The following is a 17,595-nucleotide window of genomic DNA, read 5'->3' as shown; positions in this document are numbered from 1 at the left end:
ATATGAGGTCCCAAAGGCGAGATCGATTGCATTGCAAATGCTTGTTAATATAATTTCGCCGAAGTAGTGTTTTGCGGAAAGACTATATGCAAATATGGGCCACTTTTTTTTGCGTGCTCGGGCCGATTTTTAATCCCAATCCAACCCTGACAGCCGCATTGTAGAATGCACACTGCTGTCTAAAACCTGCATTTACATACATCATGAGCAACCAATCGGTTGGCAGTCCATCGGAGCAGGCACGGGGTAAAGTCCAAATAAGGACGAAGGGGGCGCGTCCTTAGGTCAGGTGAAACATAATATCCGTTTTCACACTGTTGTTTAGGCTCACGCTTCATGACGTATTGTAATGGGAGGGCCCCATCTCGTGTATGGGCGTCACCCCGCAGTCCATTCGTGAAGGCTTTAACCCTTCGAGTCCCACTCCCCGGGCACAGGGCAAACGTGACAGCGCCTGCTGCTCCTCACCGCGCCGCCGCGGCTGTGACCCTCGGCATGCACACAAGCGTCTACCTCCAGCTCGGGCTGTACTTGTGCGTAGCCCGGCTCCTCACCTCTCGCTCGTCCGACATCGGTAAGTGTACGGGGGTGGGAGCCGGGGTCCCAGCATTATCTGTGGGCTGCGGGGTGAAGACTCACTTTAGACAGAATTACAAGTGCAGTAGGAGAAGGAGTTTGGAGTGGAGACATTATCAGATCTCGTATCCTGTTCCTGCTGTCCATGCACCGCTGTTTCTGCCACCCCTCAACTTCTTCTGCTTACCACTTGTGGTTAGTGCCCTATTTTCCGAAACATTCACAATAACAGGAACATTATTCACTCCTTGTGTACATAAATGTGTTTTCATTCAGCCCTCTTCATTGATGTGTGCTGGAAGGCTTCACTCTCCTCCAACAACTACACATTGTATGGCGCCTGAAAAAACTACAGTCCCCATCGGCCCCTTTCTGGGCTAGGAGGCGGCCCGTGTGGGTGCTCCCCTCGCTGAGTGACGTCCCTACCCAGCCTGCCTCGGGTGTGAGTGACGCCCCACAGCCTGCACGAATTCTGCTGAAGCCCAACTGCTCGAGTCACTGCTGGGGGTGCACACCGGAGTAGGGGCGAGGACACATCTGGGGGCTGTGCAATCATGGTCGCGAGGGTGGAGGGGGCTCGGCAACGGACGGCTCTGTATCCCTCGCTCATTATGGAGTGCACTTCTTTAGGTCTTGACTGCGCATGTAGCTGCATAGGAAACAAGCATTTACAATGCAATAGGTCTCGCATTATTAAAAGTTGGTTTCACTCCAAAATTGCGGTGCAGCATCTGTGACTTCTAGGTACCTGGGCTCTGCAGTACAGAAGGTCACAGAACAGGGCCTGCAACAGGAGCATCCAGAGAGGGGGAGAGGACGGGTGTCCCAGCAGTACAGCAGTAGAAATTGGCCTGGAAATGCCTCCTGTCGCTTGAAAACAAGCTACGGAGGAGGCATTCAGCCATGCTAGGAAAGCAGTGAATTCAAACCAGGGCCCACTCCTGCAAGAACACATAGGGTTGAAGGCTCTGAAAATACAGCACCTCCAACCTTCCAATAGAACTTGCGTTGCCTTCACGTTTTTTTTGTGTGCATATTTTTATAGCGCAAACTCGACCCGAAGGTATTGGGGCGCTTTACATAGCACCGTATTTACATGACGCATTCAGGCACGGGGAGATTAAGTGATTTGCCCGGAATCACAGGATGTGGACGCAACCTCGAGGCTCGAACCCTTGTTTCCTGCACCAGGGGCGGCAGCGCAGCCGATGGACCACATCCTCTCCCAGTTCGCAGGCTACTTGTGTTCTCTTCCTGCTCCCTTATGTACAACGGCTGCGCTGAAACGCTCTTCTTGCTGTTAGGATCTTCAACTCGACATGCAAATCTAGCATGTCTCTCACTGTGTGCCCCCACAGGTCATTGCCCTTAGGTAAACCCTCTCATTCCCCAATCCTTGCACTCATCTGATGAAGCTCTGCTCACCTATTAAGAGTAGTTTCTGCTTTACCAGCTCTGACATTGTGGGTGGCTGGTCCATGGGGACGGGGGAAATTGGAAATGGCAGGCACATTCAAATTTCTTGATCCTTTGCACATGGACATTTTTAAGCACTTCTTCTGTGTGCTGGGGCCTGCAAATAGGTGTCTTGAACTGCAGTGGCAGCAGCTGACTCCACTTAGTCCTGTGTCTGTTATCAGTAAGGGCACGTGTACACGATAAAATGTTGTCAGATTCTCGGTACCATTTTTTTCGGGCAGTTTTATCTGCACGGACTCGACCTGAATAGTATTGGAGTGCTTTACATGAGCACCAATTACATTACACAAGGTCATATTATCAGCGCAGGGAAGTTAAATGATGTGCCCAGAATCACAGGATGCTGGGAGATGGCCGGGATTCGAACCTGGATCCCCAGTGCCAAAATGAGCAGCTCTTTTTATGAATGACCTGCTGCTGCAATGTGGTGCCTTTTTAAATTTTGTGCATTGGAAGTTTTAACAAAAGATGAAGAGCATGGAGTTCCCCCACCGCCTCTCGGGTCCTAATAAGAATGAAAGCTACACCGCCTCCTCTTCCCTCCACTTTGTGCACAATCCTGAGTCACCCCGCTCCTCTACGGTATACACTACAATAATCCCTTGTTTACCACCTAGGTTTAGGGTATACAATACATGCACATATAGAATGTTGCATTAGGCGCTTGCATGCAGGATGACAGTGGTGTCCTATCTGCATCAGTGGTATAGGCAGGATGCAAAAATTAATTAAGAAGGGAAAATGGAAAAGAAAAAACGCTTAAGGCACATATTGCACTGTTCAGCTAGGTCACCTATTAGCAGTAGTGATGCTGTTAATACTCGAACAACAACAACTGCATTTATTCTAAAATTACCTGCCGACTCCAGGACTGGGGCTGCAGGGCACTGCAGGATATTGAGCGAAGTTAGCTTGTTCATTCAGACCAACACACATGCAACATGCAGTGGGCAACGTCGTTGCACAAGTCTTAAGGCAGTGGAACTGGAACACAGGAGCAGAATGGCGTCTCACTGTAGATATCTCAGTCAAATACAGGATGATGATATAAGGAATAACAGCGTCCCACAAACACATGTAAATGCAAACAGTTATAAAATGCAAAATGTATAGTGCGTCCGTAAGTAAAACTACAAAGGCTATGTGGTGTGTGGATGCCCATAAAACACACCTGTCCACTCCTGAAAAGCCCACATTTGTGCAAGTCCAGTGACTCCCAAAAGATGGTCGCACAATTAGGAATGCCGCCGGGTTCCTTCCTAGAAATGTAAAGACCCTCTGATGGCAAACATTGACCTGCTGTCCAAACTCTTTTCTGCAGCGCTGTCTAGATGTGCACAGACGCAGCGTGTGCGTGTCCATCTCTACATGTGCACGTGCCAATCTACGTTCTGCATAACAGAATTTTTACCCATTTGCACACAGTCGTGCATGGAATATAGATTCTATGGTCCTTTCTGAATTTGCAAAGGGTCGGCAGTGCGGTGCATATTCTTGGGATGCACCAGGGATGAGGCGCAGGTAAAACCTGCGGGTGGAGGAGGGCTTCGAACACCAATACTCGAGAGTGCAGGGGCTCAGAGGAAGGCCTCACTTAATGGTGGAGCTGCGAGGGGGGAGAGCAATTTCACTGACGATGAGTCAGTGGTCTTGCTCCTGGAGAAGGAAAGAGACTAATAAAATAGACTGGTCAGTGGGTGCAAGCACGCGCCCAGCAGGTGCAGAGCTTAAAAGGAATAAAAAGAATAAAACCGGCTGTATGTGGGCAGTACTAAGAGGGGGATTCTAAAAGCTGAATACCTGGTGTAACGCTAGGCCATACCGAGTGAGAGAAAAGGACATGCTGTGCAGCCCGTGTCCCTCATGTGGCAGTACTAAGTGAGGGATTCTCAAAGCCGAGTATGTAATGTGATGATAGGCCAAACCGAGTAAGAGAGAAACGGATGTGCTGTGCATCCCGTGTCCCTCCTGGAGTCAAGAGTCAAACGATACAGTAGTAAGTAGAAAGTGCGCTGTCGGCGCTGCAAGTGACCCTCTCCGGGTGTCAATGAATTTCCCAAAAAGAACTAAAATGAAAATCAGAGCATGGTATCATAGGTAGGGCCATATAATGAGAAGCAGGAGGATGTGCTCAAACGCAGCATGCGTCCCTCGCCGGTGACCGAGAAAGAGTCAGCAGAGAGGTCACTCGGTTAGGGAGAGATCAACAGATGAGTTATAGTGGTTAGAAAAAGAAAAGTAAAAACGGGAGGCTAAACGTGATTCGTCCCTAATTAAAAGTTACTTGTGCTTCGCTTGGCGCTGGTGTTCCTGTTATGACTGATGACCTGGCTGGGTGCTCCGGGCGCCTCCTAAATAGTCACCGAAGTTGCAGGAAAGATTGGGAAGGGAGACGGATGGCAGGCAGAAATCGGGGTGAATCCATTACTCTACCAAGGCAGGTCTGCCGGTTGGAAGTGTCCCTCTCGGACTCGTGCATGCATGGATGGCCGCTTTTCTCACCTGCTGCTGCAGTGGGCGGTGCTGCTCTCCTCGGAACTGCTGCTGCAGAGACAGCATCTCCTCGCTCTCAGCACTGTACCGCAGAGAGTAAATCTTGCTGAGTTAAAGGGGTGCAGGAAGGTACAGAACAAGAAGGAAGGCGGTTCTCTATCAATTAAAACAAGCAGCCCACCTCTCTTAGTTGCTTCGCTGTAAAATGGATAAAAAAAAATGCAGAAGCCCGCGAGTGGTGCGCGTGCCACAGCGAGCCGTGGTTTCGGTTCCAATTATCGCCAATGGGGTAGCTGAAAAGGAAACGCACACGCACAAGCGTGTGCAATTTCTAGGTCCGCTTAGATTCTCCGTTTTTCAACTACAAAATGTCTCGCGCTGTGCGAGCACTGTTGTGCAGTCCACCGCTAGGCGCGAGACCTAAAAAGACCTTTTGAAATCGATTGAGTTTGTGTCCCAAAAACTTGCACGCGTTGCATTGCTTTGAATGGCAACGCGTGCACGTTTGGCGATTTCCCTTGCGGGAGAGAGCTTTCAAACCATATGTTTGTAATTAACATATGGTTTCTGCTCGCTCCCGCAATGGAAACAGGCGCAGGCCCCCTCCTCTCTCCCCTCCCCCTGCTGCCAGCGCGAGGCTCTCGCGCTTGTTTTTTTCTTCTATTCAGTGATCAGTACCGATGCTGCACATGGAATTTTAAATTGTGCCCTTCTAGATGACCAGATCCGCACAGGCGTCTTCCCCTCGCGTGCTTCAATCCCTCGCGTGCTTCAGTTCCCATAACTGAGAGTGTCTAGAAACAGGCTTAACACTATCCAACGCTTTATTTAATGCGTGAAGATTCACATTTAATCTAACCTCTTCATGCCAAGCAGCCGCTAGGATGCAACACATTATGATACAACCTTTCCTACACTTCTAAAAGCATTCGCAAACAAATGCTAAAACGAGGTAATAGTTTGAATTCATTCATTCATTATTTATTTTCTTCCTTTTTCCTTTTCCATCCTTATTTCCTTCTTTTCTTTCCTCGTTTGTACCTGCTTTCTCTTAAATTTCCTTATTTGCACTTTTCTTTTCTTCCTGTAAGCATTTATCTCTAACTTATATTGTCTTTGTCATTAAAAACATCTTTTTCTCTCTGCTACAGTTTTAAGCTTGTTTAGCACCTTGCCCCCCCATCCTACTCTTCCAGTGTTTTTCCTTCTCTCTTGCAATGACCTGTGAGGCAAGGATGAAAGTTAAGTAGGCCCATAAAACAGCTTAATCTATTGCAGGTGATGCAGCGCAAGGGGCAAATTGACATATTCTCCCTATGTCACAGATTCGTTATCACAACAACTCATCCATACACTCATTCATTGGTGGGGCCCATAACGCCAACACGCACTTGTCTCATTCAAATCCGTACACAGGAGAAAAAGCGCTGGACATGTGGGTACCTTATTACCTATCAGGATTACATTTCTTTACCTTATATACATTATATCAGGGGTCTCCAACCGGTCGATCGCGAGCTACCGGTAGCTCGCCAAACCCCCATGAGTAGCTCGCGCCTCGCATCTCAGTTGTGTAGCCTGTTCTCCTCATTTATAGTTCTTAGGCCTTTTTTCATGGCCGTTGCCTGCCATCACCAAAACTAGCTGCTCCGATTGGTCTAACGGAGTTTAGCTGGGGTGGGCAGGGCAAAGATGATGACACTGTTTCTCCACGCCACCTGCCTTTCATAGCCTGGCACCGCAGTCTTGATTGTGCAAGTCAAGACATGTGCCGGAGCAAGCACCAGGTTGGTTGGATTGGAGCAGCAAGTCCTGGAAAGCCTTCTGGTGGCGCAAGCAGTATTGAACTGCTACGAACCCCACCAGCCGCCTTTTTCTGCCTGCAACATATTTCAGCAGCAGATCAAACGGTAAGCGCTGGCCTCGCCAGTAAACATCATAATAATGCATTGTTCTCTAGACTCGAGCTGCGATGTGCGTCTTCTATCCTTAGCCACTGGTATGCCACGGGCTCTTGAAAGACTGGGAATATCTTTCTCCCGCTTTCCAGCTTGGTTATAAACAGGACAGCAGTGTGTTGCCACGTTCCAGTTTCCTTTACTGAAGGCACACGATAAATCTGCACTAATGAAAACAATGAAATTGTTCCTCTCTTCAGAACAGCTACGATTTTATGATCCAGATTTAACTCTTTCATAACCTCTGTGGCCAGGTCATTTACAGAGCACAGGCACGCTCATCGAAATTATGCATGTGTTTTAGACTATTTCTACCCACTAGCTGTGAAGATTGCCATCATTTGCAGAGATTGGTAAAGTTTCTATAACTCCGTTAACCCTTTTCTTTCTTACTCGTTTTCATACTCCATGTTCCTACGTTTTCTCACTAGAATTAACATAGCAAAGTACAGCGAACACCTTGCTACTGGTAGGTGTTTCGTGGTTTGTATGCAAAGATTATTGTTGCCTTTATTTGGCTAATCCAAGTAGGAGTCGTGACACTTGGAGATTGTTGTAATGTTTTTTTTAGTGGTAAAAGCTAATCTGCATTACTTGTAGTTTATATGTGTGCTTTTTAAAGGGATTTTACCATTCTAAGGCTAGTTGTCATTCACAATTGGCAGAGAAGAACGTACAGCTTTTACGTCTGCAGGATCTGCTGGCCATTTAAGACATCAGCCTTTTTGCATTGATTTCCGAGAACTGGTTCTTGACCCCGTACATTTGGATATTTATACAAGCCCTCAATGTAGGTGGCTTCCTTGAGCAGAGTGTGATCTTGCCCAGTGCCTGTTCTAAGTGGTTGCACGTAACTGGGAGTTAGATGGCTGATGTTGTCAGCCTCCTGCCTTGAAACTTTAGTTTCTAGTGGTGCCATTGACGCCATTTCCTTCTAACAATTGGTCTGTATAAGAGGGCTGCTGGTAGTGCATTGCTGCTTTCAAATTCTTAAGCAGTTGGGATCTGCGATTGTTGTCCGAGTCTAATGGCAGTCTTAATGTCCTATATCCAATATTCAGGGATAGGGATGTGTGTTTTCAATATTTGACTCAGCAGCAGCTCACTTACTGCAAATAGTCTCTGTGATGCTGTCGCATTTCTAATATGTGATGTGTTTCGATCAAAATAAACTTTTTTGTGGATATTGCATGAACATTAACACAACATTTCTCTGCAAAAGGTCTGTAGCAGACTCTCACATGTCATCCATATTCATAATAAATTAAAGGAAAATGATATTTAAAATGATTTGTTTAAAAATTAAAGGTGTATCGGGCAAGGCTCTCTGCAGAACTGAGCTGGCTCTATCGGGCCCCCTGAAAGGGTGAGGCTCCGGGTCAGAGCCCACTTTGCCCATGCCTTTAAACTTCTCTGTTCCTAGTGCATGTGGTAATCAACACCAACACTACAATTTTCTCTGGGTAGCAAAATTCCGGACCATGGACAGATCTGAATATTCCAGTTAAATCTTCAGTTGAGTTTGACTGCCTCTTAAGACCAGAGCATAATTGTTAAGAGTGTTTTGACGCCAATATAGTAATGAAAATAGCCAGCCCTTCTCTTTATTCAATAAAAGCAGTTAAAAAACGATAGGTGTTTTCCACACTTTCATAAAGAGTCAGGTCCCAAACTTGTTATACAGATGCATTGTGAGCCACTACCCAGGCCTAGTAGCTGTATTGGTGAGGCGGCTTTGCAGATTTTACTTGCACACTAAATGCTGTCTAATAAAAAACAGTGTTAAACTCTGCTTTATTAATGATTACATTTATTCATTGAAATAAAACAGTGTTTCAAACTCTTTTTTTCTCAAAAAGAATAGCATCTATCTTAGAAGTTATCTTGTTTACAAAGGAAGCTATGGGAGGGTACCTACCTGCCTAAACAGAATAGCCACATTAAGAACTGGAAACCTTCCCATTGGCCCCAGGCATAGAGCATCTGTGACTGTTGAAATTCTATTTTTTCACAAGCTCAGTGAAGCTTGTACTTGATTGGACCATGTATTATGTCGAAAAATATGTATTCTACATAAAGAAAAATCCCTTTTCACCCCTACAAAAAAACATGGTAGAAAATAAAATTCTTAATAAATCAAATGGTTTAAAAATTATTTTAATCTGAACCAGGATGGGAGATTTTAAAAAACTTTACAAAAACAAGAGTATGTGGTGAAGGGGAAATAATTGAGGTTCTTACTAAAATTAGTCTCTTTTTTGAAAACTAGTGACTGCACATCTAAGCTAGACTTCAACAAATCACATTTGGTACGGAATATATATGTTGAGGTTTAACTTTTGCAGTGTGTGAACAAGTTGATTGAGGATTACCAAAGGAGGTCATAGGCTTGTATCCCACATAGATCGTTATACTTTTCAGCAATGCTTCCAAGCAAGATAAACTTTTGCTACGGCTGTCTGTCACTTCAAAAGAGGTAGTGTGGCCCCATTTGTTTACTTTAAACAAAAGTAACAGTTCCGAAGAAATTAGGCTTAAAGTCAATGAAACTGGGCGTGCGGCGACTCTCGAAAAGATGCGCGAGTTGCTTGGCCTTAAGTAGCTCACGACGATTTTCACTGACCAGAAGTAGCTCTCACTACAGACAAGGTTGGAGACCCCTGCATTATATACACGTGCACCTATCGAATCCTGACCTTAACATCAAGGCACTCCACCACTTGGTCAATGGACCATTTAGTTGAACTGGTTGATGGTGAATTAGAACCAGCTAAAACACAATTCAAGCCTAGGAAACATTTGATTATTTTCTGTAATCAATTAAAGAATCACAAACTCATTTCTTATTAATTCAAATTTAGTTTATCTAATAATCATTTTCTCTGCATTAGCATTTATGCACTACAGGTCATAATATAAATTCAGGTTATTTCAAGGAGAAATCGAACATCAGGTAAATAAGCATAGATTTAGAAAGCACATTTAATAATTACCAAATATCAAACGTTGGCGACCCTCTGAGCAAATCAGAGAATTATCCGCATTCTCTGGTACAATCTCCGGGATAAATGTCCGACCCACAGCAAAGATGAAACCATCAGACGAAATAACTTCCCGAAAATCTAAGAAACCCAAGGCAAACCATGGAAATATTCACCAGCTCAATGCCGGCCCAACGCCATGAAAGATCAGCCCGATGAACAACCCCCCTTTGGCGGATCAGGGCATTTTATACCCTTTTTCCCTCTTACTTCATTTTAACACGCAACATTTTAGGGGTAGAAAAATGTTCTGATTGGACAGTCCGGGGTTATCTGTAATTTTATAAAAGTTTCCCAGGGTAAACTGGTTCTCCATGGGACTTGGCATAGAAAAGCTCACATTTTATACTATTCATTCGCGGCTCCCAGGCGAAAATTTCGAAAGTAACGTTTGGAGGAAGAGAAGACATTTCAGTACAGGTTCTGTATTGTCCCCTTTGCTGTTCACACCGTCCATCAGTTGGCAGGCAACCACGCTTAGATCCTTGACAAGGAACATGGTGTCACAGAGCTGAGGTCACTTGGAGATCTCCAGAGCCATCCAATTCTGCGCAAATGTCATCGCGATCACATGGCGGCGGCTTTGTAGGGACTCCATCTTGGGTACTGCGGCCTAGTAGGCCTGAATGCCAACTTAAGCAAAAGCAGACATAACAGTAATTAAAATATAGAAATGAGATTTGTTAGACCTGGCACCATTGGCGTAGGTCTCCCTTCTATTTTTTTGTCTGCTTCGTGGTTGCTGGCGTTAGACGCTCTGGGCACTGTGCCACTGCCATTCAGTGACACCGCGCAAACGCTCCTTATTATAAATTAACTGTATGAACTAGGATAGTCTTAGCAGTGCCAAGAAACATGTTAGGAGAGTCGAACTTGGTATGCTTGAGCTTCAAATATTAACGTGCATCTGGTAGTGGTGATTGTCTTTATATTCTGAGTGTGCAACTACCGCTTTTGGAAAGTAGGTATCTTTTTGTCTAAACCTTCCCGTGTGTTTTCTTGGTATGTGGATTGGCCGTCTGGTTTAGAGGGCCAGGGCAGGCTGAGACCGACCTGGGTCGAATGGAGGAATCTGCCGTTGAAGTGTGGGGAGGGGTGACCCCTTTGATCTGAGCAGGGCTGTACCTGGCAAGGTGAATGATGGGTCCACCTCCCACTGGGCGTCTGATGGTGGGCCCCTTTCCCTGAAAGGGAGGATGCCGCCTCGTAAATAAAGTGACCCAAGTCGACACCAAACTGGTTCTGGCCGGGTCGAGTGATTTGTGACTTTCTCAAGAACAAAGACTTTTGGAGTATAAAGATCTGGGCTGAAACCCCTTCGTGGTGTGTAACTTTGGGATGCGAAGACGAACCTCTGTCCGCGTAACAAGAGGAAAAGGAGTTTGAAACTATCATCCATGTACTGAAGCAACTACCCAAGGGCCTGATGTGAGCTTGCCTCCTGCCGAAGTCTCAGGGTCATTAGACTTCATTCGTCAGCAGCCCGGATTCCTCTTGAGGGGAATCCTACTTGCAGGTGAGGCCTGTATTGAGAAATCCAGGGTCTCTAGTTCTACTGTGGGGAACGCCGCAATTGACTTGCCACGGAAACTGTTGCTATCGCCATTGTGGGCCGCTGGAGCTGGGCCGCTGAGTGCCCGTATCTGACTTGCTACGGAAACTGTTGCTATCGCCATTGTGGGCCGCTGCAGCTGAGGAGCTGTGCCGCTGAGTGCCCGCATTCGACTTGCTGCGGAAACTGTTGCTATCGCCATTGTGGGCCGCTGCAGCTGAGGAGCTGTGCCGCTGAGTGCCCGCCTTGGCCTTACTAGGAAAACCATTGATATCGCTATTGTGGGCCGCTGCAGCTGAGGAGCTGTGCCGCTGAGTGCCCGCATCTGACTTGCTACAGAAACTATTGCTATCGCCATTGTGGGCCGCAGCAGCTGAGGAGCTGGGCCGCTGAGTGCCCGCATCTGACTTGCTACGCAAACTATTGCTATCGCCATTGTGGGCCACTGCAGCTGAGGAGCTGTGCCGCTGAGTGCCTGCCTTGGCCTTACTAGGAAAACCATTGATATCGCTATTGTGGGCCGCTGCAGCTGAGGAGCTGTGCCGCTGAGTGCCCGCATCTGACTTGCTACAGAAACTATTGCTATCGCCATTGTGGGCCACTGCAGCTGAGGAGCTGTGCCGCTCAGTGCCCGCATTGGCCTTACTAGGAAAACCATTGATATCGCTATTGTGGGCCGCTGCAGCTGAGGAGCTGTGCCGCTGTGTGCCCACTCTTGTTTTGCTACAGAAACCATCTCTATCGTGGGCCACTGCAGCTGAAGAGCTGCAACGCTGAGTGCCCACGCTAGCCCCTACGTCACAAACCTTGCCATCTTCTGGGTGTGCCGCTGGGCGCCGCCTTCCAACCCCGTCCTAGGATTAGTATGAGTGCACGCCGCGGTCTGCTGCAGCCGAGGAGCTGTGGCCGCCGCGAGTCCGCCTGTTATCCCACACCCTCCCCGCGGAGCTGTGCGCTGTGCCCCCTTTATATCCCCGGCCCATTGTGCATCATCGAGCCGCCTAGGCCCCAATCTCGAATTAAGCTCGTTCCACCCGCATGTGCTTACATCGCCCTGAATGAATCTGTAATTATGTACATTGTGGTTCTTTGAGCATTTCATGCCTAACGTATATAAAGATAACTATTTCTCTATACTTGTTTGTGGTGTCCGTTTTGTAGCGTCTTTCCAGTGTTATTGTGTATGATCATAAATGTTTCACACACTGCCTCTGAGATAGGCCTGTCTGCTCGTGCTACGTTACCACAGGGTTGAGCAGGGGTTATCAAAGTGTGTAGCCCCCTTACTCTGACTTAGGAAGAAGGGTCACTATTTGACACCGGCGCCAGCCGCTACCAACTGGAGGCCCCCATTTCTAACAAGATTCTAATGTTTAAACCCACACTAATCCCAATGTCTATTAGTATTTACCTAGCTTGTAGCAACATTTAAAGCAATAATACTCACCATTTTGAAGTACTGGAAGCACAAACCATCACAAAAGCAACCTAAATCATGCAATTTTCTATTTCACCACAATCTAAAGTTAGTTTGCGTACCATAGTTAATTAACTGTTCTGCCATACAACTAGCATTTTAGTTCCACGTGTATCTCGTGTTTATCAAGGTGTAAATGTTGATTAGTAATATTTCACTTCAAAACAATTAGTACGAGTTAAATTTGGAATGATTACGTAATTAATTTCATGCAAATTAGAGGAGGTATACAACATTTTGTTTTACCTGCTCCATCACAGGCATCGCTGCTTTTACTAGTGTAGGGACGCTTCACTATCCCCACGTGTCTGAGCACAAGTTCTAAGAAATCAGTGGGGGGCGGAGGTAATTAATATTTGCAATGACGCCACATGCAGTGACGTCACAGGAAGTGAGGCCTCACTCCTGTAATACCCCTCATGTAAACGGGATTGCCCTACTTTACATACAGAGCTGAGAGTGTACATATAACAATGTAAATAAATGTCTTTAATCTTTGTGTTCATGTCTGATCGCAACGGAGACGTAAATTAGATTGTCTGAACGTAAAGCCGTGGTTGTGTTAGACAATAAGTGAGTCCACATTTAACGCATGATTCGTGCATTTCTAAACATTTCATCCTTTCCTTGGGATGAAATGATGGACTCCTGGATGATAAAATACAAATATCACCGACGAGTTCAGACATTGACAAGGCGCGCGCACCTTTACTGGTCACGTGACTTGGAGCCAATGACGTTTGTAACGGGGTGACGTATGAGGTAAAAGCCAGTTATTTGGGACACACCTTCAATGTGACGGTGGGTGACGCTTGTGACCGGAGGTGGCACCCTGAGAGCGTGTGCACTTTACAAAAACACCTTAACACAGGAGCACAAGGACGTCTTTGAAGTCCCTTTTAACTTTTTTAAATCACTTGTACGATTCCCATATATAAATGTATAATCCACCGTAGAAATGGCTGAAACGGTCAAAATTTTTAGATAGGTGTGTGGGACTTTGTAATTACATGTGCTCACATTTTACACACTAAAATGTGCTGGGTGTATTTTTTGAACGGCTTCCCCCTTGCAGGTTCTGCCCTTCATTGGTGCCTCTTTACGCCTTGGAAGTGGGGCTTTAAGTGGGCCGGGTCCCTCTGGGCCTCAGAACTGGAGGCATTGAAACGGGTGACAATTGTCACCTGGAGAGTGTAAGAGATGAAGCTGCTGAGGGAGGCACCCAAGCTACTTTTTTTTTGGTGGGGGGTGTTCTACTCTTTGACTGTTAAGGGGTGCCTGCGTTGGAGGGATGAGCTGCAGCACCAGAGGGGTCGTGCACAGCCCACTTCAGGACACATTCACCGTAGCGATGCCAGGAGGGACAGTGGACAGCCACAGTTAAACAGCCCTGAATGTGTGAATGAAGCCCCCCCCCCCCCCAGTGCGCCTGTCCTAGGAGTGAGCCCTTGAAGTTTATTTCTTCCATTCATCATGAGTGAAAGTGCTCACTTGTCGTCAGATAAGGGCACAAGAGACTAGGATGTGTCCAAGATCAAACATTGTGGTCAAATACAAGAACCATGACTGCAACGCAGTTCCGCCTGCTGGAAAGCGCACACCATTACCACCATGTTACATTAGGTAAATTCATTTTAGTGAAAGGCCCCCACCCCCAGGTAGCATCCAGGTCATTCCTTTGTGTAACCAGACACTTTTGTTGAAGCTTTTAGACGAATTCTCAGAACTCCCTGTTGCCGAACACACCCACCTCTGTTGAGTGTGAGCTTCTCATCCACAGGAGCGACGAGAATATCCCCATACTACCTACACCTATCCACAGAAGAGCGAGTTAACAACACCCTTTCTGCAAAAAGATGAGGGGAGATGTGGGGACCCAAAACGGAGAAGGATAAGTTTCAGATCCCCCAGCTGACTTCCTTCGAATGGGTAGCGGAGAGGAATGACCTATAGAGGAGACAAAGTAGACACCATTAAAGATCAACCTCCCCTCCCTCTCCTTCGCCTACTCTCACACTATCTCACAGTGGAACGTTACTCTAGCACTCTTCTTGTCTTACCAGCTGGACATCTCAGGGGAGTTCCAAAGGAATGACGCGGATGCAGCAGGGTATGGGTTCCGTACAAGAGGTGGCATACAATCTGGTACAGCTCAATCACAACCTCCTCGAGGATTGAAGGTGACTTGACTCCTATATAAGGAGATGTGGCCCAATTAAGTGTGTGGTGAAAGGGCTAGGGGAACCATTCCACTAGGAGGGCAAGAAACCAAAACTAAAACGTAGCCAACACCCTTCAGTACAGAACAGATGGCACTTGGCAAATACCCAAAAAGGTCAGCCTGAAAGTATACACAAACGTAGAAATAGGAAGTCTCAGAACCTCCAACGCGCGTGTCAAGACGAACTCCAGAAGGCAAACGGCTATAAATTAATCTCTGACTCACCAGCGCGCACCGCGCGTGGCAAGACCATTTCCAAAAAGCAAACTATTACAAAATAATCTCAGAAACGATAACGCGCACCGCGCGTAGCCGGACAGTTCTATAATGCGAACTGTTACAAAGTACTCTTTCACAACAACTCAGACAATTGCTCCACGTAGCAATACCAGTCAGGCAACAAAGAATCCGCTGGGTAAGACCCTGGAGGCGGGAGGGGACTAATGAGACGGTAGCAGCCTCGACAATTTCTAAAGAGCACAGAAAGGAGGGAGTAGAGGTCTTATAACCACTTGAGGAGGAGGAGAATGGCGGGAAACTACCAGCGCTGCAGCGGCATAATTATTTCTTACCACGCGGCTGAGAGGAAGATAGCAGTGCGTTCGAGAGCGGAGCAATCCTCTCGCTAAGCGTAGCGAACAAACACTACCAGGGACTCTCAACAACGTCAAAACCAGCAATCATAAGAGGGGGTTATCAGGAACAGGGAAGGAGTCGAGAAGCAAGGGAACAGGATCCGAGAAACCGAAAGCCAAGAACTGGCTTCTCGGCGACGCCCACTATTTAAAGGAGGGAGCATATACAAACTCCACCTCCATAGTCCTCGAGCAGGGAGCGTCCCCAAAGAGCATGCCATCTCGTTTCCAACTTTATTGTTCCCACAAAGCCCATTTGAGCAGACAAGAGGCCCGATGTGTAACAGTTCTCCCTCCCAAAGGCCTATTTACCGGGCGGGGTTTGTTGGGGTTTAGAGCATGAAACCTGCGCACTAGAACAGGAGCATGTACATTTTCAGCGGGTTCCCATGAACGATCTTCGGGAGCGAACCCTAGCCAATCAATTAAATATTGCAATTTACCCCTATATCTACGGGAATCAAGAATTCTCTTCACTGTATATTCCATGTCATCACCTACTAAAACAGGGGGTGGAGGTACTTCAGGGTCTTGTGAGGGTTGGGATTCTTTCAATAAAGACACATGGAAAACTGGGTGTATTTGCATTTCTGCAGGTAATTCTAACTTCATGGACACAGGTGAGACTATCTTGGTTATTTGGTATGGTCCTATTACCTAGGATGCAATTTACGAGGACCTTCTAATCGTAAATTCCTGGTAGATAACCACACCTTATCCCCTATCTTATAATCAGGGGCAAGCCGACGGTGTTTATCCGCTTGTTTCTTCATAGTTTCTTGTGTTTTTTGTAACTCTCTAGAGGCCTCTTCCCATATCTGTACCAGGTAATCATGATGTTGGTGGACTGCAGGTATCTGATCTAATAGACCGGGTACTGGGAGAGGAAGGAATCTAGGATGGTGAGCCTGTGCAAAAAAGAAAGGAGATACACCTGTGGATGAATGAGTAGCATTATTATACGCAAATTCAGCCAGCGGTAATGCCTGTACCCAATTGGAGGTGACGGTGGAGAGTAAACATCTCAAGAATTGTTCCAAAGTCTGATTTGTTCTCTCAGTTTGCCCGTCTGTCTGTGGATGATAGGCTGTGGACAACCTATGATCTATCCCTAAGGCGGTACACAGCCCCTGCCAGAACCGTGAGACGAACTGAGCGCCTCTGTCCGTTATAATCACTGAAGGAACGCCGTGTAATCGAATGACTTGCTCTATGAACACCTGAGCTAGTTCCTTGGAGGTGGGCAATTTTTTCAAAGGGATGAAATGTGCCATCTTGGTAAATAAATCAACTACCACTAGGATAGTATTATAGCCCTGCACTGGAGGTAGGTCTGTAATGAAGTCCATGCTGACAGTGTGCCAAGGAATGGAAGGTATGTTGATAGGACGCAATAACCCTGCAGGAGTAGTATGTTGAGATTTTTGTCTAGCACACACACCACATCTTGAGACCTAAAACAAAACATCCTTACGAAGTACTTTCCACCAAAACCATCGTTTGCACAATTGCACTGTCTTTTCTCCCCCTTGGTGTCCGGTTAAGGAAGTGTCATGACACCATTTTATTATCTGTTGTTGGAGGTTTACCAGAGGAATATAGATTTTACCATCGTGTAGATATAACCCATCTTTAATGGTGCATAAAGCAGTATTTACCCATTCAAGAGGAGAGATATCACCATATGCTTTCATTAATTGAAATAGAAAAGACTCGGTTGTTTGTCCTTTTTCACTACCCCCCAACAATCTTATGACCCGGAATGAGGGGAGGAGGTTCTGGTATTAGGGCTTTATGTTCAGATCCCAATCTGGACAGGGCGTCAGCTTTCCCCTGTTGGGCTCCAGGACGATAGGTAATGATGTAATCATACTCACTAAAAAACAGTACCCATCTCATCTGCCTAGGGGTTAAAGCCTTAGCTGACTTAAAAAACTGTAAATTGCGATGATCAGTGTAAATGGTAATAGTATGTGGAGACCCTAATAAATAGTGTCGCCATTCTTGGAAAGCAAGCTTAATAGCCAATAACTCTCTTTCACCGATGGTGTATAATTCTGTTCGGCTGAAAGTAGGGTTTTCGAGAAATATGCAACAGGATGCAAACACTCCGTAGTAGGATTACGTTGCGATAACACCCCACAAACCGCATATTGGGAGGCA

The 17,595-nt window shown here is 46.4% G+C and overlaps 1 protein-coding gene across 1 annotated transcript in view; it reads left to right on the top strand.

Moving 5' to 3' along the window:
* Positions 1-380: 380 nt before the first annotated feature.
* LOC146863424 (uncharacterized) overlaps positions 381-17,595 on the top strand; it is a 177,348-nt gene continuing 160,133 nt past the window's right edge. The window contains exon 1 of the mRNA XM_085642850.1: positions 381-574. Coding sequence (XP_085498976.1) covers positions 496-574 — 79 coding nt within the window. The 5' untranslated portion in view covers positions 381-495. The remainder of the gene's footprint in view (positions 575-17,595) is intronic.

The sequence above is a fragment of the Triturus cristatus genome, chromosome 2_2 (genome assembly GCF_964204655.1).
Source record: "Triturus cristatus chromosome 2_2, aTriCri1.1, whole genome shotgun sequence".
In the NCBI taxonomy this organism is placed as follows: domain Eukaryota; kingdom Metazoa; phylum Chordata; class Amphibia; order Caudata; family Salamandridae; genus Triturus; species Triturus cristatus.
This window is presented reverse-complemented; position numbering and strand designations above follow the sequence as displayed.